Consider the following 23,729-nt stretch of genomic DNA (forward strand, 5'->3'; position numbering starts at 1 on the left):
GAAAACAAAGTAGGACATAGTATTTAAAACAAGCATCAACATCAAAGACATGGATTCAAGTGCCCTGTGTGAGTGGACACAGATTAAGATAAACTATCCCTCATATCATGGAAACACTACACAGTGCCTACCCAGGGGTCTACCCTGATCCAAGGACCACACACTTCATCACCACTTCACTCTCCCACCTAAAAAGAGGCTTAGTGCCACTCTTTTAGACATTGTGAGTCAAGCAAACCGAGTTTGAACATTCATTCAAGCGTTCATAACTACAATCCTGTGCCAGGCTCCTCACTGACGACAGGAAGACACAGCCTGCCCCCTCCAGGAGCTTACGAACTATTGGGGGAAGAGAAAAAGACACTCCAAAATTGTAAGACACCAAGACATTAGACAGAGGAAATCAGCACAGCCCCCATGAGGTACAGAGCAAAGGCATGTAACCCAGAGCAGAGGAGTCAGGGCAAGTCACATGGACGTGGATCTACCCTGAGAAAATAAGCTGGAGTCAGTCAGAGCTGACGGAGGCCAAAGAAAAAGGAAGATGAGAGTGTATCCCCAGCAGAGAGAGGGGCCCCAACAGAGGTGCAAAATGAGAGATGACAGGGAGCTGCCAGAGATTCCCAGCACCCCATGCTGGAATATAAACACTCCTCAGAAAGACCATGGGGTCGCTAAGAGTCGGACAAGACTGAGCAACTTCACTTTCACTTTTCACTTTCATGCATTGGAGAAGGAAATGGCAACCCACTCCAGTGTTCTTGCCTGGAGAATTCCAGGGACAGAGGAGCCTAGTGGGCTGCCATCGATGGGGTTGCACAGAGTTGGATACGACTGAAGCGACTTAGCAGCAGCAGCAGCAGACAGTTAAATGAAAGACAGGGAAAACATCTACAAACACAAAGCAAAGCCTCCCCACCACCGCCAAAATAGTATTTTTATGGCTCCGTTTGGAATGAAGAATACTGATCCTTAAAGTTTGGCCAGATATATGTATATCCAGTCTTTACAATCTCCCCATTTGTGCTCCATCAACAAAAATTCTAGTTTTAGTTTAAATATCACCTTCTCGGATACTAACATTGTACAGTCATTGCTTATTTGGAATTTGTGGTATAAAGAAATTTTTGGAATTGCATTTCTATATAAGAGCATATATATATATATATATATATATTCAATTAAATTTAAATTAAAAAAAAAAAGAAAGAAGAAGAGCAGATTAGATGGTTGTCTCCACTATTCCACTTAACCCTCTTGCCATATGCGAGGGGTGGGTAGTATTTAAGTTCCCTTTCATATAAAACTTGGTAAGATTTCTAAATTCATTCTGTAAAAACAGGAAATAAACAAAAATATGGTGAGATATATACAAAAACTTACCTTCTCAAACGGGTAATAAGATCTATAAATGACTTTTCCCAAGCATACATTTTTATTGTTCTGATGCCAGTTATAATTTCACTTATGGTCTGGATCCTGTTGTCTGTGAGAGCTGCGGTCTTACTCCTGGGGGGACAGACGTGAGAAATGAAATTTAGTGATCACAACCCAACATCCCATAGCAGCAGCAGGGGGCACAAGGAAGGACCAGGGATCAATGATTCCTTACAGCTCTTTTGTGATAACAACACAGGCAGGTCCTACTCAAAGTGCAAATGGAGACAAAGAAACTAGGAAGTCAAACTTTCAGCCTAATTCGGGGAGTAACTTGGAGAACTTGCAGCATCTGATAAGAAGACCTGAAATGAGTCAGATACAAACCTTCTGCCCAAGGGCGTCCTCATGGTTGGGCAGGGAAGGCAAAAAGGAATCTACCCGGAAGATAGTGTCTGTGCTGTAATAAAAAAGGAGTAAAGTGCTGGGGAGCAGATAAGATGGGGCTATTAAATTCACTGGGAAAAGAGAGCAAGTAAAGCTTCAGAGACCTCATAGCACTGGAACAGGGCCCCAAAGGATAAGGAACATCACTCCATAACAAAGAGAAGAAAGGAAATTCCTAACAGAGAAAAATACCACACATAAAGGCACATGCAGACATTTATATAAAATAACTCAACTAGCTTCATACAGCACATCATCTCCCTCATCAACATCACCTGACAACATGGACAATAACCCACTTCCAACCCTCTGGGACCAGCTTCAAGTCTAACTCATCACCATTAAGCCCTTCATCACTAGTGATTTTTCTATCACATATGCTGCTGGGACTGTGGGGCTTTATAAAGATAATATTTAATTAAGATCAGCCTTGCCCTTGGGGTGCTTATAACTTAATGAAAACACTGAATTAAAAACAAGACAAGAACACACATTTTTAAAAATGTTGTAACACAAGCATAACAAAAATATATGTAGCTAGAAAAAGGCCTATAAAATTACTACTACTGAATAGTGTTTAAAAAACTTGGACATAGGTAAATTCTGCTTAAGGACACTCTACATATCCAGGTATAGCACCTTAGAAGTTAGCTGTGAGGAAAGAGCAAATGCCATCACCTTTTCTGCTTTGACATCAGTTGTCAGTTTAAGGCTGGAGCATCCACTGGCTAAGCCAGAAGGGTCTAAACCACACACATCACCTATTTTTTAAACCAGTGTTTCTTACCAGAGTGATGAAAACAACTTCCAAATGCAGCTTTGCAAAAGCAGAATAACAACAAGAATTGCCATCCCAGCAAGACATGACATTCCTATTTCCATCCAGAGCAGGGCGGTCACGATGATAGCCTGCAGTGGTCCCACCCACAGATAGTGCAAGAACATTGTTACCTTAAAAGAGAAAGACAAGTCTTCTTAGAATGATATAAAGGCAAAATTATTATGTACACAGTGTAGAAACAATCTGCTCTGAAGGAACAGGCATGGACCTACACAGAAATGATCTCAGTGGGTTTTTAAACCTGCTAAAGCAGAAACCCAAGCATCCACCAGATGATGTGTTCTGGGGCATCAAAGGGTCAACCTAAGGGACGTCCAGGGAGAACCCGACCAGCAGCACTGAAGAAAGATGTTGATTTTTGTCTACACCACAGATGAGCTCAGGGCATCCCCAAAATCTCTATGTGCCAACGTTTAGCCCCCATCTCTCCCCAGCATCCCAGGAAAGCTTATTTTATGGCATGCACCATGCTCTTCAGTAACTACTTGTGTATTTACCTCCCTGACAGGCTGTGGCTTCTCCAAGGAAGAAACTAAATCTTTTTTCAGCCCTAAAAGTAAGTAGGAACCTTACTTCATGTTTCATGAATGAATAACTGAAAGAGAAGTGGTCTAGTACAAAAAAAGATCTGACCAATAGTAATAATGCCCTGGGTAATGCAATCTATTCGTAAGTGTATAAAAGACTGTGGTGGGGGGACAGCAAGGAGTAGGTGGTGTCTGTCTGGGGACCAGCCACTTGGCATAGTCCTTGAAGACTCCTTATGCATCAGGCACTGAAGAGGGCACATGGGAAAGAACAATCCCAGCCCACCAAGCCTTAGTCATCCAGAAGAAGAGGAAGACTGTTCAGCAACACTCACACCAGGTGTCAAGAAGTGCCACTTCAGGAGAATCCCCAGGGACACTAACCAATCTGGACAAGAACACTGCTGCTTACTTATTATTGTCATTATGCTGTAGGTAACCTCAGAAAAAACAAAATTCTCATCCACAAGACAATATACATTATTACATCTAAGTTGCACACAGAAGAAATGAGAGTTGGATTAAGAGAACTCTTGTCTTATGTCCACAACAGAACGCTGGCTGACACCAAACCTGGACACCTGGCATCCCAATAAGCTGAATCCAGTAAGGATGGGAAATGGAAGAGGATCCCTCAGGGGAAGCTTACCTGATCAAACTTGTTCACATCATTGGACAGAAGATTGACTATCTGGCCTGTGGTGGTCTTCCCCATGGCTGAGCTACTCAGGCGAAGGGCCTGAAATAAGAAAAAGAAACAGCAAACTGGATTCCTACAGTGATACCAAGTCACTCTTAGAACATAACAAAATGAAGCATATTTCCCTGGGGTCTTATGTGGTGTCAGGATGAGCAGGATGGCCCCTGAGAGCAGGGTTCTAGGGGCACTTGTCCATTCTTCCTCTCCTCAATGTGGTGACAGCCCCATCCACAGGGACAGCAAAGGGAGGAATAGGAGATAGAAGCAAAATACCCCATCCTGCTTCTCAATGAACGTGGACCTACTCGAAGTGTAAAGTGTGTAGCTTTAGACTTAGGAGCCAACTAAAGCAAGTTCAGTTCAGTTCAGTAAAATCGCTCAGTTGTGTCCAATTCTTTGTGACCCCATGAACTGCAGCAGACCAGGCTTCCCTGTCCATCACCAACTCCCGGAGTTTTGCTCAAACTCATATCCATCAAGTTGGTGATGCCAACCAGTCACCTCATCCTCTGTTATCCCCTTCTCCTCCTGCCTTCAATCTTTCCCAGAATAAGGGTCTTTTCCAATGAGTAGGTTCTTTGCATCAGATGGCCAAAGTATTGGAGTTTCGGCTTCAGCATCAGTCCTTCCAATGAATATTCAGAACTGATCTCCTTTAGGATGGACTGGTTGGATCTCCTTGCAGTCCAAGTGACTCTCAAGAGTTTTCGCCAACACCACAGTTCAAAAGAATCTATTCTTCAGTGCTCAGCTTTCTTTACAGTCCAACTCTCACATCCATACATGACCACTGGAAAAACCATAGCTTTGACTTTACTCAACTAAAGTAAAGTTGAGCCCAATTAGAAGAGAGTGTTGAGGTCACCTGAAGGAAAGACATTAGGGGACTTGAACTATAAATATGGAATCAGCCATTAATTCCAAATATGACATCATTCCACATACTTTGGTCTTAGTTCCCTCATTCTGAAGTGAGAACAATGTTCAAAACACTACTCCTGTGAGGAATCTGTGTTCTTAATGTTGGTCTGCTGAATTTACAAATATACAGCCTAAGTTGTACAATCCCTTTATTTGGTTAAAAAAATTTATGAAAAATGTCCTAAAGATCTGAGAAACTTGAACAGACCACCTTGAGCTGTTTCAACAGACTATCAACTGGAGCCATGGATCCAAACAAAATGTCATATTTCATAAAAACTCGTCATTTACTCCTCACATTAAACATAAAAGTCACTGATGAAGTGGAAATGTAAAATGATGCAGCCATGATGGAAGAGACTATGGCAGTTCCTCAAGATATTAAACATAAAATTAGTATATAGTACACCAATTCTACTTCTGGAAATACACTCAAAAAAGCTGAATGCATGGACTTAAATAGATATTTGTACACTCATGTTCATAGCAGCATTACTTACAATAGTCCCAAGGTAGAAACAACCCAAATGTCCATTACAGATGATTCAATACAGAGAATGTTGTATAGATCTATAATGGAATAGTATTCAGCCTTAAACAGGAGTTAAACACCTGCTCCAACATGGGTGAAACTTGAAGACATTGTTCTATATGACATAAGCCAAATGACAAACATTGCATGATTCCACTTACATGAAGTACCTAAAATAGTCAAATTCATAGAGAAAAGAAGTAGAATGGTGATGGCTGAGGGGAGGGTGGGGAGTTAGTGTTTAATGAGTGCAGAGGTTCACTTTCGGAAGAGGAAAAAGTTCACATAGCAGTGATGGCTACACAACAATGTGAATATACTTAATGCCACTAAATGGTGCACTTAAAGAGTTAAAATGGTGAATTTTATATTGCATGCATTTTACCACAATTTTTAAAAAATCAATGATCAAAAGCCAAAAGTAATTTTTCCAAAATTGTGGAAAGGTAAATAAGTGACAAGTCATTTTTATATGTGATACACCTCCATGAAATCATTCAAAATTACAAACCATGGCTCTGAGCTTAGTAGCCATCCCATTTCTAACACCCAACCTGATTTCTTCCCAGGACCAGAGATCAAGAGGTAGAGCCTGAACTTGAACCACAAGCATTCAGAGGGGCCTTTCAGAGCTGCTTGGCATCATCAGCTTTTGCCCTAAGGAATCAGCCCACCTGTAACCTGTAAAGGAGTATCTTATTTCTTCATCTCAGAAGGATTCTAGATGTAAGATTGTGCACAAAGAACCTGTTCTTTCCCATGTTTCTGAAATTTCAGGTTATGTCTATGGTTTAATCCCAACAATGCCTGACTTAGTAAAAGGACAATTTTCTTAGCCTAATCAAACCCGCAAATTAATGGTTTTGAGAGATGTTTATATTCATCTAGGTAAACATTCCAGATCAGATCAAGTTTCCCAAAGGCAATGTTCCAAATGTTTCTCTTCCAATGTAAGAGAAAGGAAGACAGGTGGATAATGACTCATCTCTGCAGCACAGAGAGAGCTTTAACTGAACCATCACCTCAAACCTAACTTAAGATTTTCACATTGCAGTTCCAGAGAAATTTCCTTTCTCTGTGTTTATGAGAGCTAAGCATTATCTGAAAGACAAACATCTAGCTAAATTGTGTGAAAATCCGAGTATTCATCTCCTAAATGGTAAAAGGTACAATAAAATAACAAATCAGATCAGACCAGATCAGATCAGTCGCGCAGTCATGTCTGACTCATTAAGACCCCATGAATTGCAGCACGCCAGGCCTCCCTGTCCATCACCAACTCCCAGAGTTCACTGAAACTCACGTCCATCCAGTCAGTGATGCCATCCAGCCATCTCATCCTCTGTTGTCCCCTTCTCCTCTTGCCCCCAATCCTTCCCAGCATCAGAGTCTTTTCCAATGAGTCAACTCTTTGCATGAGGTGGCCAAAGTACTCGAGTTTCAGACTTAGCATCATTCCTTCCAAAGAAATCCCAGGGCTGATCTCCTTTAGAATGGACTGGTTGGATCTCCTTGCAGTCCAAGGGACTCTCAAGAGTCTTCTCCAACACCACAGTTCAAAAGCATCAATTCTTCGGCGCTCAGTCTTCTTCACAGTCCGACTCTCACATCCATACATGACCACAGGAAAAACCATAGCCTTGACTAGACGAACCTTTGTTGGCAAAGTTATGTCTCTGCTTTTGAATATGCTATCTAGATTGGACATAACTTTCCTTCCAAGGAGTAAGCGTCTTTTAATTTCATGGCTGCAGTCACCATCTGCAGTGATTTTGGAGCCCAGAAAAATAAAGTCTGACACTGCTTCCACTGTTTCCTCATCTATTTGCCATGAAGTGGTGGGACCAGATGCTATGATCTTCGTTTTCTGAATGTTGAGCTTTAAGCCAACTTTTTCACTCTCCACTTTCACTTTCATCAAGAGGCTTTTGAGTTCCTCCTCACTTTCTGCCATAAGGGTGGTGTCATCTGCATATCTGAGGTTATTGATATTTCTCCTGGCAATCTTGATTCCAGCTTGTGTTTCTTCCAGTCCAGTGTTTCTCATGATGTACTCTGCATATAAGTTAAATAAACAGGGTGACAATGTACAGCCTTGACATACTCCTTTTCCTATTTGGAACCAGTCTGTTGTTCCATGTCCAGTTCTAACTGTTGCTTTCTGACCTGCATACATATTTCTCAAAAGGCAGATCAGATGGTCTGGTATTCCCATCTCTTTCAGAATTTTCCACAGTTTATTGTGATCCACACAGTCAAAGGCTTTGGCATAGTCAATAAAGCAGAATTAGATGTTTTTCTGGAACTCTCTTGCTTTTTTCCATGATCCAGTGGATGCTGGCAATTTGATCTCTGGTTCCTCTGCCTTTTCTAAAACCAGCTTGAACATCTGGAATTTCACAGTTCACATATTGCTGAAGCCTGGCTTGGAGAATTTTGAGCATTACTTTACTAGCGTGTGAGATGAGTGCAATTGTGTGGTAGTTTGAGCATTCTTTGGCATTGCCTTTCTTTGGGATTGGAATGAAAACTGACCTTTTCCAGTCCTGTGGCCACTGCTGAGTTAAGCTGATGAATGACAAGGAAGATCCCTGACTAGAGTGTAGGAGTACCTCTGCCATTTCCACATCACCCAAGAGGAAACTGGCTTAGATACTATAGCCAAATACAGATAGTGAGAAGCCAGGCCCCCAGGTCACACCCCACAAGACTACAAGTCTCTGCTCAAGGAAAATGAGGAGACATCTCTCACTTCGCTAAGAAAAGTACTTCCAAGAAACAGATCTAGATAAGTAGGCAAAAGAAGCAATGTTTTCCATTTTAATTGTTTGGTTTTATCATGCTGTTTTGGTATCATATTTGTGTGTAGATTATTTCCTACCTTTATTGTATGTTTGCCTTTACTGGTGAGCTTCTACATTTGTAATTTTCTTGTTTCAAGATGTGGCCTTTTCTTTCCCACCTAAAGAAGTTTGTTTAGTGTTTGTTGGAAAGCTGGTCTGGTGGTGCTGAATTCTCTTAGCTTTTGCTTATCTGTAAGACTATTGATTTATCTGTCAAATCTGAATGAAAGCATCGTGGGGTAGAATATTCTTGGTTGTAGATTCTTCCCTTTCATCACTTTAAACATGTCATGCCACACCCATCTGGCTTACAATTTCTGCTGAGAAATCAGCTGATAATCTTATGTGAGTTTCCTTGTATATTACTTGTTGCTTTTCTCTGGTTGCATTTTTTCTTGTTCTTTGTTGCTATTTTTTCTTTTTCTTTAATTTTTGTCAATTTTATTATTATGTTTTAGTATATTCCTCCTTGACTTTATCCAGTCCAAGACTCTGTGCTTCTTGGACTTAGGTGATTGTTTCCTTGACCATGTTAGGGAAATTTTCAGCTATGATCTCTTCAAATATTTTCTCAGGTTCTTTCTCTCTCTCTCTCTTCTCCTGCTGGGAGCCCAAGAATGCAAATGTTGGTGTATTTAATGTTCCTAGGTCTCAGACTATCTTCCTTTCTTTTCATTCTTTTTCCTTCCTTCTATTCCATGGCAGTGATTTCCACCACTCTGTCTCCAACTCACTTTTTTTCTGCCTAACATTCTTCTATTTATTCCTTCTAGTGAATTTTTCAGATTTTGTATTGTTCATCTCTGTTTGTTTTTTTAATTATTCTAGCTCTTTGTTAAACATTTCTTATATTTTCTTTGTCTGTGCCTCCATTCTTTTTCCAATGTCATGGATCACCTTTACTATCATTACTCCGAATTCTTTTTCAAGTAAATTGCCTATCTCTAATTTTCTTAGCTGTTCTTCTCGGGTTTTACTTCTTCATTCATCTGGGACATATTCCTCTGCCATATCATTTAGTCTAATTTTCTGTGATTGTGGTTTTCATTCCACAGGCTGCAGAACTGTACTTCTTGTTTCTGTTGTCTTCCCCTGGTGAATGAAGCTGTCTAAGAACTTCATTAGACTGGGACTGGTTCTTGTCCACTAGTGTGTGGAGCTGGGTCTTGTTCCTCTTGTGAGCTGGCCATGCCATTGGGTGTGGTTATTGGGCAACTTTGTGCTCAGGAAGACTTTAAGCTGCCTGTTTGCTGATGGGTAGGGCTGTTAACACTATTGATTATTTAGCCTGTGGTGTTCCAGCACTGGAGCCCACAGGCTGTTGGGTGGGGCTAGGTCTTGGCAAGAAAATGGCAGCTTTAGGGGGTCTCACATCAGTGAGTACTCCCCAGAACTATCACTGCCAGTGTCTTTGTCCCAAACAAGCCACATCCCGCCTCCACAGGAGGCCCTTTAAAACCAGCAAGTAGGTCTGACGCAGGATCTTATGAGGTCACTCCTTTTTCCCAAGAGTCCTAGTGTTTACAAGGCCTTGTGTGCAGTCTTGTGGAATTCCTGCAATCAAACCCCACTGAGCTTCAAAGCCAGATTCTCTGGTATAATTATTTTCCAGTTTGTGGGTTGCCCACCCAGCAAGTATGGGATTTGATTTTATTGTGACTGTGCCCCTCTTACTGTTTTGTTGTGGCTTATTCTTTGTCTTTAGATGTAAGATATCTTTTTTGGTAGTCTCTTTGGGCAGAGGAACCTGGTAGGCTGCAGTCTATGGGGTTGCTAAGAGTCGGACACAACTGAGCGACTTCACGTTCACTTTTCATTTGCATGCATTGGAGAAGGAAATGGCAACCCACTCCAGTGTTCTTGCCTGGAGAATCCCAGGGGCAGCAGAGCCTGGTGCACTGCCGTCTATGGGGTCGCACAGAGTCGGACACGATTGAAGTGATTTAGCACCAGCAGCAGCAGCAGCATTTTTTTTGTCAATGATTGTTCAGCAGTTAGCTGTGATTTTGGTGTTTCTGTAAGAAGAGGTACTAGTTATCTTATTTCATCTGTGTGGTGGGAACACTTAAGATCTACTCTCTTATGAAATTTAAAGTGTAATATACAGCTAAATGAGTTTTTTTTTTAGGCAAACAGTATAAAGTAAAGAGATATTGAGAATCAAGTTTATAAAAAGCCCTTTACACTTGACACTGATGTATCTGTAGCAACTCTTTGTAAATACATCTGAAATCCTTACTCCTCTTACACTAGTTGAGACCATAATAAAGTGTTTAGAATAATTTCATGGGATTTCTCAATGTAAGATAACTGAGCACATCAAATCAGGTCTTACTACCACATGCTAGGTCACAAGGAGAGCCTTGGTAAATTAAAAAAAAAACTGAAATAATATTAAGCATCTTTTCTGATCCCAATGCTATGAGATTAGAAATAAACTACAATAAAAACTAGAAAATAAAAACATGTGGCAGCTAAACAATATGCCACTAAACAACAAATGAATAACTGAAGGAAATCAAAGGGGAAATTAAAAAAAAAAAAAGAGACAAATGAAAACAAAAGCACAATGGTCCAAAATGTATGGGATGCAACAAAAGCAGTTCTAAGAGGGAAGTTTATAGGAATACAATCTTACCTCAAGAAACAAGAAAAATCTCAAATAAGCAATCTAATCTTACACCTAAAACAACTAGAGAAGAAAAGAATAAACAAAACCTAAAGTTAGTAGAAGGAAAGAAATCATAAAGATCAGAACACAAATAAATGAAATAGAGGCAAAGAAAATAATCACAAACATCAATGAAACCAAAAGTTGGTTCTTTGAAAAAACAAACAAAATTGATAAACTTTTAGCTAGACTCATCAAAAAAGGAGGACTCAAATGAATAAAATTGGAAACGAAAAAGGAGAAGTTACAGCTGACACCACAGAAATACAAAGAATAAGACTACTAAAAACAACTGTATGCTAATAAAATGGACAACCTGGAAGAAAGGGACAATTTTTTTGAAAGGTACAGTCTCTCAAGACTGAACCAGGAATAGAAAAAGAAAATATTAAGAGACCACTCACAACACTAAATTTGTGATTTAAGCTCCCCCCCCCAAATATAAAAGTCTTGGACCTGACGGGTTCACAGGTAAATTCTAGCAATTCAGAGAAGAGTTAACACCTATTTTTTGGATTGTAGAGGAAGGAAAACCTTCAAACTCATTCTATAATGTATCACCCTGATACCAAAATGAAACAAAGATATCACAAAAAAAAAAGAAAATTATAGGCCAATATCATTGATGAACATAGATGTAAAAATCCTCAACACTAGCAATACAAATCCAACAACACTTCAAAAAATACATTAAAAAAATCATACACCATGATCTTAAACCATGAGACCATACACTATGAGAAATCTGTATGCAGGTCAAGAAGCAACAGTTAGAACTGGACATGGAACAACAGACTGGTTCCAAATCAGGAAAGGAGGACGTCAAGGTTGTATATCGTCACCCTACTTATTCAACTTATATGCAGAGTACATCATGCAAAATGCTGGGCTGGATGAAGCACAAGCTGGAATCAAGATTGCTGGGAGAAATATCAATAATCTCAGATATGCAGATAATACCACCCTTATGACTGAAAGCAAAGAAGAACTAAAGAGCCTCTTGATGAAAGTGAAACAGAAGAGTGAAAATGTTGGCTTAAAACTAAACATTCAGAAAACTAAAATCATAGCATCTGGTTCCATCACTTCATGGCAAACAGATGGGGAAACAACAGAAACAGTGAGAGACTTTATTTATTTGGGCTCCAAAATCACTGCAGATGGTGTGCAGCCATGAAATTAAAAGATGTGTGCTCCTTGGAAGAAAAGCTATGACCAACGTAGACAGCATATTAAAAGCAGAGATATTACTTTGCCAACAAAGGTCCATCTGGTCAATGATGTTTCCAGTAGTCATGTATGGATGTGAGAATTGGACTATAAAGAAAGCTATTGCTGAAGAATTGATGCTTTTGAACTGTGGTGTTGGAAAAGATTCTTGAGAGTCCCTTGGACTGCAAGGAAACCCAACAAGTCCAATCCTAAAGGAAATCAGTCCTGAATATTCATTGGAAGGACTGATGCTAAAGCTGAAACTCCAATACTTTGGCCACTTGATGTGAAGAACTGACTCATTTGAAAAGACCCTGATGCTGTGAAAGATTGAAGGCAGGAGGAGAAGGGGATGACAAAGGGTGAGATGTTTGGATGGCATCACTGCTTCAATGGACATGAGTTTGAGTAACCTCTGGGAGTTGGTAAAGGACAGGGAAGCCTGGAATGCTTCAGTCTATGGGGTCAAAAGAGCTGGATACTACTAAGTGACTATACTGTCTAAACATCATGGTCAAGTAAGATTCAAACCAGTGATGCATGGATTTTTCAATATCCACAAATCAACATGATGCACCACGTCAACAAATTGAAGACTCAAACACCATATGATCATCTTTATAGATGTAGAAAAAGCTTTTGACAAATTTCAGCATCCATTTATGATTAAAGAATAAAACTCTCCAGAAAGTGGGCATAGAGGAGAGATATCTCAACATAATAAAGGCTGTATATCACAAACTTACAGCTAACATCACACTCAACAGTGAAAAGCTGAAAGCATTTCCTCTAAGATCAGGAACAAGACAAGGATTTCCACTCTTATCACTATCATTCAACACAGTAATTGGAAGTCATAGTAATCGGAGAAGAAAAAGAAGTAAAAGGAATCCAGATAGGAAAAGAAGTTAAATGGTCACTATTTGCAGATGACATGATACTATACATAGAAGATCCTATGCATGCTATCAAAAACTACTAGAACTACCAATGAATTTGGTTAAGTTGAAGGTTACAAAATTAATACATAGAAATCTGTTGCATTTCTATACACTAACAATGAAAGATATGAAACAAATTCAAGAAACAATTCCATTTACCATCACATCAAAAAGAATAAAATACCTAGGAATAAACATACCAAAGGAGATAAAAAGACCTGTACTCTGAAAACTATAATTTGCTGATGAAAGAAATCAAATAAGATACAAACAGATAGAAAGACATATCATGTTTGTGCACTGGAAGAATCAAGGTTGTCAAAATGACTATATACCTAAGGCAATCTACAGATGCAATGCAATCCCTTTGAAATTACTAATGGCATTTTTCATAGAACTAGAAGAAAAAATATCAAAATTTGTATGGAGATACAAAAGACCTTGAATAGCCAAAGTAACCTTGAGAAAGAAAAATGGAACTGGAGGAAACAGGCTCCCTGACTTAAGACTATACTAAAAAGTTACAGTCTTCAAAACAGTATGGTGCTGGCATAAAAGCAGAAATATTGATTGATGGAAAAGGATAGAAAACCCAGAAATAAGCCCATGCACCAGTGATTAATTAATCTATGATAAAGGAGGCAAGACTACAAAAGTTTGGAAAGACAGTCTCTTGAAAAAATGGTCCTGGGAAAACTGGACAGCTATATGAAAAGAAAAAAACAAGTTAAATAATTCTTTAACACCATACATAAAAATAACCTCAAAATAGACTAAAGACTTTCTTCTTAGAGGAAAGCATAAGCCGAATAGTCTCTGACATAAATTGCAGTAGTATCTTTTTCAATCTGTCTCCCAGAATAATGGAAATAAAAATAAACAATGGGACCAACTTAAACTCAACAGCTTTTGTAAATCAAAGGAAACAAACAAAGCAAAAAGACAATCCACAGATTGGGAGAAAATTTGCAAATGATGTGACCAATAAGAGATTAGTCTTCAAAATCTACAAACAGCTCATGATGCTCAACAGCATCAAAACAAACAACCCAATCAAAAAATGGGCAGAAGACATAAGCAGACGTTTCTCCAAATAAGACATACAGATAGACAAGAGGCACATGAAAAGATATTCAATGCTGCCAATTATTGGAGAAATGCAAATCAAAACTATAATGAGGTATCACCTTACACCAGGCAGAATAGCTATCATCAAAAAATCCACAAACAATACATGCTGGAGAGGGTGTAGAGAGAAGGGAACTCTTCTACATCATTGGTGGGAATGTTAATTGGTTCAGCCACTATGGAGAAAAGTATGGAGTTTCCATAAAAAACTAAAAATATAGCTACCATATGACCCTTCAATACCATTCCTGGGCATATATCTAGAGAAAAACATGATCTGAAAGGATACATGAATCCCAATGTTCATTGCAGCACTGTTTACAATAGCCAAGACATGCAAGCAACCTAAATGCCCATTGAAAGAGGAATGGATAAAGATGTGGAACACATATATAATGGAATATTACTCAGTAATTAAAAATAATGAAATAATGTTATTTGCAGCAACATGGATGGACCTAGAGGGCATCATACTAAGTGAAGTAAGTCAAATAGAGAAGGAGAAATATGGTAAGACATCCCTTATATGTGGAATCTAAAAAAATGATACAAAAGAACATACTTACAAAACAGAAAGAGACTCACAGACTTAGAGAATGAACTTATGGTTGCCAGGGGGAAGGATGGAGGAAAGAGATAGCAGCAGAGTTTGGGATAGACATGTACACACTGCTATATTCAAAATGGATAACCAGCAAGGACCTACTGAATAGCACATGGAACTCTTCTTAATGTTATGTGGCAGTCTGGATGGGAGAGGAGTTTGGGGGAGAATGGATACATGTATACGCATGGCTGAGTCCCTTTCCTGTTCACCTCAAACTACCATAACATTGTTAATTAGCTATGCTGCTAAGTCACTTCAGTCGTGTCTGACTCTGTGTGACCCCATAGACGGCAGCCCACCAGGCTCCCCCATCCCTGGGATTCTCCAGACAAGAGTACTGGAGTGGGGTGCCATTGCCTTCTCCAATGCATGAAAGTGAAAAGTGAAAGTGAAGTCGCTCAGTCATATCCGACTCTTAGCGACCCCATGGACTGCAGCCTACCAGGCTCCTCCATCCATGGGATTTTCAAGGCAAGAGTACTGGAGTGAGGTGCCATTGCCTTCTCTGGTTAATTAGCTATACCCCAATACAAAATAAAAAGTTTTTTTTTAAAGAGGTAAACTTCCAGTTACAAAATAAACAAGTCTGGCAGAGGAAGCGTGTAGCATGGAAAACAGTCAATAATATTTTAATAACTTTGTATGGTAACTAGACTGATCATGAGGATTATTTTGTAATGTATATAAATACAAATCACTATTTTCTGCATCTGGAACTAACAGTGTTTCAGGTCAGTTAAAGTTAAATAAAACTTTTTAACATATGAATAAAAAATCAGGTAGTTATTAAAAGTGCTACACTGCATATTAAAGATAAAAGGAAATATTGTATTAAACACAGCTTGATCATGGTATCTCCTTCACCAGGTGTATACTTATGGCTGATACATGTTGATGTTTGGCAGAAACCAACAATTCTGTAAAGAAAATATCCTCCCATTAAAACTTAAAAAAATTTTTTAAATAGCTTGAATGAATAGCAAAAAATTCTCTACAGAATTAATAAAACAATGTAGAATTTCAAGTTTTCTATCAAACACCCTAAAATTTTCTTTAATACCATTAAAAATATTCATATCTATAGAATATAGTGAATGAGTTTGCATTTGTGTGGATTTCATTTACATATTTCTTTAGTTAACACAATTATATTGAATGTAATTAGATGGATCTGTTAAAATTATTATCATTCTCTTTCTCAAATATACTTTTTGCTTCTTAGTCTAATTTTATAGATCCAATCACTGAAGTTCACCTGTAAATAAAACTTTGATATAAGTGAGGGTTTTAATAAACATTAAGAATTTTCCATAAATATCATTATGAGATATAGGCATGAAAATATTGAAAGTCATTGTGATACTTAATTTTTAATTAGACTTCTTCATTACAATTTAGTGAATACTATGCAATCAGTTCAGTTCAGTTCAGTTGCTCAGTTGTGTCTGACTCTTTGCAACCTCATGAACCACAGTACACTAGGTCTCCCTGTCCATCACCAACTCCCTGAGTCCAACCAAACCCATGTCCATTGAGTCGGTGATGCCATCCAACCATCTCATCCTCTGTGGTCCCCTTCTCCTCCTGCCCTCGATCTTTCCCAGCATCAGGGTCTTTTCAATTGAGTTAGCTCTTCGCATCAGGTGGTCAAAGTATGAACACCTAGGACTGATCTCCTTTAGGATGGACTGGTTGGATCTCCTTGCAGTCCAAGGGACTCTCAAGAGTCTTCTCCAACACCACAGTTCAAAAGCATCAATTCTTTGGCGCTCAGCTTTCTTCACAGTCCAACTCTCACATCCATATATGACCACTAGAAAATCACAGCCTTGACTAGACAGACCTTTGTTGACAAAGCCTAATGTCTCTGCTTTTTAATATGCTGTCTAGATTGGTCATAACCTTCCTTCCAAGGAGTAATCGTCTTTTAATTTCATGGCTGAAATCATCATCTGCAGTGATTTTGGAGTCCCCCAAAATAAAGTCAGCCACTGTTTCCACTGTTTCCCCATCTATTTCCCAAGAAGTGATGCTTTTTACTTCTTTTCTTTTCACAGCTATTTGTAAGGCCTCCTCAGACAGCCACTATTATGTAATAGTGGATAAGTTATTAAAGACTGCCCCCACATGATCGCACGAGAAAACTTTTCATTATATTTTGGTGAACTTTGCTTAAACAGCAACAAAATTGGCTTGATGTAATTAACAAGGATCTCTAGTAATGTGTAAATGATGAGAGTTACAAAATTTTTAATTTACAGAGAGCTCTCCCAAAATGTTTCTGATACTTCCGGGAAGGTACATACTTTGTCACCTAGTGACACTTACCTTGCGGTAGATCATATGGCACATGGCTACTCTCAGCCTCATCCCCACGCGCTGCATGTGGTAGAAGTACAAGTGGTGTAGAACGGCCCACATGAGCACGCAGGCGCTCAGCACTGTGGCATAGGCGTAGGCCTCTTGCAAAGTAACAGAATCAGTGGAATCAGAGTTTTCAACATAACTGATTATTTTCCCCAAAAATATGGGCTGAACTACTCTGGTGCCTTCCTAAAAGGGAAAAAAAAAAAAAAAAAAAAAAAAAAGGCTTAATTAGAAATGCAAGCTCTACAGATTTTCTTAACACAAACTTTTATTATTCACATGTTAAAAAAACATTTTGGCAAAATGCTATATTCAGGGCTAAACTAAAAAAATATATATATGCAGATGCACTATTTTCTATAAGACATGAGACAATAGTTTTAACCTTAAGAATAATTTTACATTCAAAGACAATAAAGCCCTGGCACATCATGCTTAGCACATTGTGGATGCTCAATAAGTATTATAAGCAGTGCTTTAGAACCCATTTTTCAAAATAGCAAAAGAGCCTTGGTCTAAGATGGATAAGTGAAAAGTGGCAGAAGAAGGTAAGAAATTTGCTTCCATGTGAACAAGCCCCTGTCTCCTGTACTCGCAACATTTTAGCCCAATAGAAAGTCAAGATGGCTCATGTACTGGAGGCATGTTCTTTCCATCACCTTCTGCTTTAAAAGCCTTTATGAACTGAGACATTGGCACAAGCTCAGATCCAGTCTTTACCACCCCAAACTCCACATTTTACTAAAGCAAGACAAGCAGAGACCAGCTGCTGCTGGAGTATCACAAAGAAACCAGGTTTGGGAGGTTCCCAGATTTTCTGCCCAAGGGGACATTGCATCAGTGTATCTCTACCCCTAGAATCTCGGATTATACTTAGAATCAAATATTAAACATGGCAGAAGTTAAGCTAGAAAACAGTGTTATCCATGATTTGCCACCAGTCATAAACCTCAGGTGCTGGTTTGGAAGAAATGTTATCAATTATCTTTTCCTCAAGGAAAATATTCAAATCCTAAACCAAGACTTAGCAGGTAAACAGGCTTACTTCCTGAGTAAGACTTAGGGAAAGCTATTTTATTTTCCATAACTAAAGGCAAATAAACAGCAACACTTGCCTACCCTGCCAAATGGCCACTCTACCCCACAACCTACTTCCTTCCTCTAGTCATCCCTTGAAGGACCACTTCAAAAACCAAACAGTTAACACAAATTGAAGTCACCAAAAATTAACACCTCCACCATCAACACCATTTCCTCCACAGACTTCTCAAAAGAAAAACACCAAGAATTTAGAAATTTTTCAGGAACTCAACTTTGAAACAAGGTTTTCCTTTGAGGGAATCCCTCTTTACTAACACAGATCTGGAAAATGAACAGTGGGTTTGCTTTCATAGCTCTCTTCTGTCTCCTTGAAGACGAGGAACACACATATAAGAGGAAGGGAAGGAAAATTCAAAACAATAAACAAAACACAACACTAACAAGCATTTTCTGCTCAACCAAATAGTGTGTAATCCAGTTATTTACAGAAAGTTGTCCCCATTCCTCAAATGTGTGTCACATTGAACCTCAACACCCCTGCCTTCCTCTACACACATGCACACACACACTCTCAGAATGCACTAACTGCCTCACCTTCCCTGAATTCACGGAAGTTTTCATCTATTGTAGAGAAGTAAGGGGATGCCATTTAGTTGAATTATGATTAAGATGATCAGATCAGAGTAATTTAATCAGTTCTCAAGAACACAAAGACTCACTGTAACATTTCTAGCAAGCCCTATCATTTATTCCAAGAAGCATTAAGAGCTCATGGAAAAGTCCTGAATACAGTAAATTGTAAAATACACTCTTTATAGAGTTTGAAAGTGAAAGTGAAGTCATTCAGTTGTGTCCAACTCTTAGTGACCCCATGGACTACAGCTCACCAGGCCCTCTGTCCATGGGATTTTCCAGGCAAGAGGAATGGAGTGGGGTGCCATTATAGAGTTTACTGAGATGGAAATCTCGAGGCTTACACAGAGAAGTAAGCACATCAAACTGTACACACAGGCAGTCCCAGTTCAGGTGTAGTCAAGGGCATTTGAGTGCTACAGACTATAAAACTAGGGCTATCCACCAGAAGCCAGGCACTAACACCTACCACCTCAAACTTTCCAGAAACCTATGAGTGTCTCTGAGAATCACTGTTACCTGTTACTCAGCTCTCCATTTAAGTCTAACATTTTATAATTATAGAAAAAAGAAGTAAGAGTAATGTCATCCACCAAAGAGAATACTGATAGATGCAACAAATTTAGGGGAAAAAGTGCAAAATAAAGGCAGGCCACTACCATCTAAACACCTGGAGTTTTCTGCTCAGAGACAGTATTTAATGAGTCAGCAGGGCAAATAGCCTCATTAAGGTATAATGCCAGTTCATGGCCCAGATCTTCCACTCATCTGCCCATTTTTTTCCCATAATAATTATTATTCTTTATTTGATATTTAAATTTTCAAAAAGATAACAAAGGTTTTTGAACAATAACCATTACAGTAATTTGAAATAATTTGAGGGTAGAGTCATTTGTTATCCTTAAGCACTGCTTTGCCTCCAGCAAGAAGTAGTTATGACAATTTAGAAAAGTGGTGAAGAGCATAAAGTACAAGGAATTTCTACTCAATCATAAGTTCCAACTATTGAAATTGAAAAATAGATTTTATACTCCATATAAAATATGAAAGTAAGAACAATTTCACAGTAATTTCTCTCAACAAAACAGAAAACTAAACAGTCAATAACACAAGGAAACAAAACCCCAAAGTATATAAGGAGAGAATAAGAATACAAGTACTAAATACGATTCTTTAAAGCTTCCAGAACACACAGGGAAGAAGTGATTGGGCCATCAAAGGTGGACTGAGAAAATCTATCCCCTCCACAGACAAGGAAAGGTTAGAGATAAAGAATCATTTAACAGGACAGCTGGCAACAACATTTTATAACCTGTGAATGTCTCCATTTATGGAATTTGGTAGCAACTGGCTGAGGCAAACCGGGCAAAAGGTTTTCCAGCTGCCAGAAGATTCATTCCTCATAGGCTCAATGTTCTGTTCCAAGTGTTAACTTCAAATGGAACAGTGGTGTGAATGCCAAGGGAAGGCACAATTTCTGATGACTCGGCTTCCCTTGGAGAGTCTCCCAGAATCCCAAGGGGCGGCTCACCCTGGGGATTCAGACAATGGGAGCAGCCATTCCCGGGAGCTACCCTTACCACGTGTTCACTGGTGTGGGCAGATACCACCAAGGAATTCTCTCATATATCTATTCCTGATCCTAAACTTCAAACTGGTAAGCAATGAAACAACTGAGAAAATACTCATTATCAAACATGAAACTAACCAAATTAGAACTTTCTGAATAAGTAGTGTGTGTGTGAGTGTGTGTGTGTGTATTAGTTGCTCAGTCATGTTTGATTCCTTGTGACCCCATGGACTATAGCCCATCAGGCTCCTCTGTCCAGGGAATTTTCCAGGCAAGAATACTGGAGTAGGTAGCCATTCCCTTCAGAACATCGTCAAATATTGTCTCCATAAACCCTTCATCTTTTATATCAATCTATGACCCTGTGAATATTCTTTCTATAAACTAACAGAATATAGTTCTTATTCTTTCACAAAAATTCTTCATAACTGTTAAACCATATGAGATTTTTAAAAGAGTCCAAAATAATATCACATCATCCATCATTCAACATTCTACAAGAGTCTCAGAGTCTCTGAGGCTGACATTTCTTGATAGTCCTTGGTATTCAGCCTCCTGAAGGACTGACATTAATCACCACCTCCTGGTCCTTAGGGGAACTTCTTAGACAGTTAGATGCTAGAACTGCTGGAGTGGGTACAGTTCCTCCTCCAGGCTTCCACATATACTTGACACATTTCTTACCCAACTTCCTCATCTCTCATTCATGAGAAAAGAAAGCAAACACAGGAAATAGAAACATGCTATCAGACAGAGGAAAAAAAAAGCTTGAGGGAAACAAGAAGAAAAGGGTGAGCTTCTGAGAAATGAAAAGCCAATTAAGTTTTAGAACTGGGTGAAAAAGTGACAAAGGTAGAGTTGAGAAGGATCCAGAGCTAAGGAAGAAAAACAGTGAATTAAAAAAAAAAAGAAAGAAAGAAAGAAAGAAAAGCAGTGAGTCTGGGGAGATAATAAACATCAGGATCCTATATATGCATTCAGTCCTCTTTTACACAGTGGTCTTCATCCTGACTGCATGTTAGTATCATCTGGGAAAGTAAATAAATCAATAAATAAATACTATAAATATCCTATAAATACTATGGCTCAGGGTAACCAAAGAGTTCATAATGACAAAGCTTCTCTTTATGGAAATGTTTCAGCTAATAAATAAAGAAGGTAAGAATTAGAACTAGAGCATCACCATTTTGGAACCCTTACTGAATTAATGGATCTTGAGTAATAATCATGAATCACACCTAACATCACACATACAAAAAAGATATTATGTACCTCATAAAGGAGGTACACAACCCTATTACCCTGTCTCCTACAAAGAGGAAACCTTAATGACTCAGATCAAGTTCTAGATCTAACCCCCAAACCTAAGGTACCAGAGGAGCAAGTTACATGACTTGGGGGAGAGGCAATCCACCAAACTCAAACTGTGGTAGTCTCTACAGGACAAGCAACCTGGTTTCTTCCTTTAAAAAATAAATAAATAAATAAACTAAATAAATGGTTGAGAGGAAAGGTGGGGGAGGGATAGAGGGAGATAGAAAAGCAACCTATACAACCTCTATGAACCAAACGTAGCTTTTTTGATGCTGTTTCAAACAAGGGGGGAAAAGACAACAGTGAGCACTGGCTAAATACTGATGATATTAAAGTTAATGTTTATGCATAATAATGGAATTGGAATTATCTAGGGGGAAGAGTCCACATCTTTTAAAGATACATACTAAAACATTTATAGATAAAAATGATATGATGTTTAGGAACTGCTTCCAAATAATCTTCAGAAGTGAGAGCAAGTAGGGGTTCAGATGAGGCAAGACAGCTCATGAGTTGACAATTATTGAAGCTGGCTTAGGGTGACATAGGTGCTTATTTCCCTGTATGCTTCTGAGTTCTTAGCTGATACTCCCTGTAATAAATGACAGAAAAAAAAAAAAGAAAACCAAACAGAAATTTATTAACACATGTATTTCTGGTACATATCAGAAATGCCAGAAAAACTGAGTAACTCCCTGAGATGGCCCAAAGTGTTAGTCGCTCAATCATGTCCAACTCGTTGTGACCTCATGGACTGTAGCCCACCAGGTTCCTTTGTCCATGAAATTCTCCAGGCAAGAATATTGGAGTGAGTTGCCATTTCCTACTCCAGGGCATCTTCCCAGCCCAGGGATCGAATCCAGGTCTTGATTGAACCTGGCTTTCCAGCATTGCAAGCAGATTCTTTGCCATTTTAGCCATGAGGGAAGCCCCTGAGCCACCAAGGAAGCCTGAGATGACCCAAACCACCACCTTAAATACCATTTCCAGCTAAAGACAAAAGAAGGGAGGGGACATTTATGAGAAGTTAATAGGAAATCCAGCTTAAATTAGAGTCGGGTTGGATTTGTTATGCAGATTTAATTCTTCATGAAGACTTATCTATTAAGATTCTTCTGCGATTTAGAGCCATTCTTTTCTTCCTAGTACAGAGATGGAGTGTGTGTTCTAAGTCATTTCATTTGTGTCTGGCTTTTTGTGACCCCATAGATTGTGGCCCTCTAGGCTCCTCTGTCCATGGGATTCTCTGGGGAAGAATACTGGAGTGGGTTATCATCCGTCCTCAGGGGATCTTCCCGACCCACAGATCAAACCTGCGTCTCAACTTCTCCTGCATTGGCAGGAGGGTTCTTTACCACTAGCGCCACATGGAAATCCACAGAGATGGAGACATCCTTATAAATGAAGATTTTCTTTATCACTGTAAATGTTCCTCACAGAAGGCAAACTGCTACTCTGTCTTCAGAACTTTTCCTGTGTCTATTTCTCAAAGATTAAGCTCAAAATAATCTTTCTGCCAGAGATTTGTGGGGGTAACACATTCTGCCACCCTTCTATTCTTTTTTATACTTTTGAAATGTTACTAAATATCTACAGGAAAAAGAGAAGAAAAACAAACTATAGAAAGCAATTGACAGAAGAGCACAGAGTTGTTATCAGAACAAACACCTCCTCCTGGCTCTGAGCATCAGTGGAGGCTGTGGGAGGAGAGGAAGCCTCAGGACAGAACGCAGAGAACGCTGGTCTGGGTGTTAGAACACTGGGCTTCAGAAACCAGGTCGGATTTCTGCAAGTCACATGACTCTAAGCCCTCCTATAGCTCCAGGTGCTCATCTGTGGAAATACCTGCCTTGTCTACCTCGGAGGATTCCTGGGACAGCTGAGTGAGCTACCACAGCTTAAAGTGCTCTGAAACCACCATTAAAACAAGTGGTTTTGATCACTTTGATTATCAGATGGTGATATGGCTTTTATTATCACTTCTATTATCAGATGGTGACTGCAGCCATGAAATTAAAAGATGCTTGCTCCTTGGAATAAAAGCTATGACCAACCTA

At 39.1% G+C, this 23,729-nt stretch overlaps 1 protein-coding gene across 3 annotated transcripts in view; it reads right to left on the reverse strand.

The window, feature by feature from the left end:
- Positions 1 to 23,729, reverse strand: part of LOC102413807 (ATP-binding cassette sub-family C member 4) — a 500,000-nt gene that overhangs the window by 129,039 nt on the left and 347,232 nt on the right. For 2 of the 3 annotated variants that reach the window (XM_025263123.3, XM_045162447.1), the window contains 4 exons: positions 17,076 to 17,300; positions 3,842 to 3,931; positions 2,612 to 2,775; positions 1,384 to 1,509 (listed from right to left, as the gene is read on the reverse strand). In XM_025263123.3, coding sequence (XP_025118908.3) covers positions 1,384 to 1,509; positions 2,612 to 2,775; positions 3,842 to 3,931; positions 17,076 to 17,300 — 605 coding nt within the window. The remainder of the gene's footprint in view (positions 1 to 1,383; positions 1,510 to 2,611; positions 2,776 to 3,841; positions 3,932 to 17,075; positions 17,301 to 23,729) is intronic. The other variant, XM_045162446.1, reaches the window with a different exon arrangement.

Source organism: Bubalus bubalis, chromosome 13 (genome assembly GCF_019923935.1).
Source record: "Bubalus bubalis isolate 160015118507 breed Murrah chromosome 13, NDDB_SH_1, whole genome shotgun sequence".
NCBI lineage: Eukaryota > Metazoa > Chordata > Mammalia > Artiodactyla > Bovidae > Bubalus > Bubalus bubalis.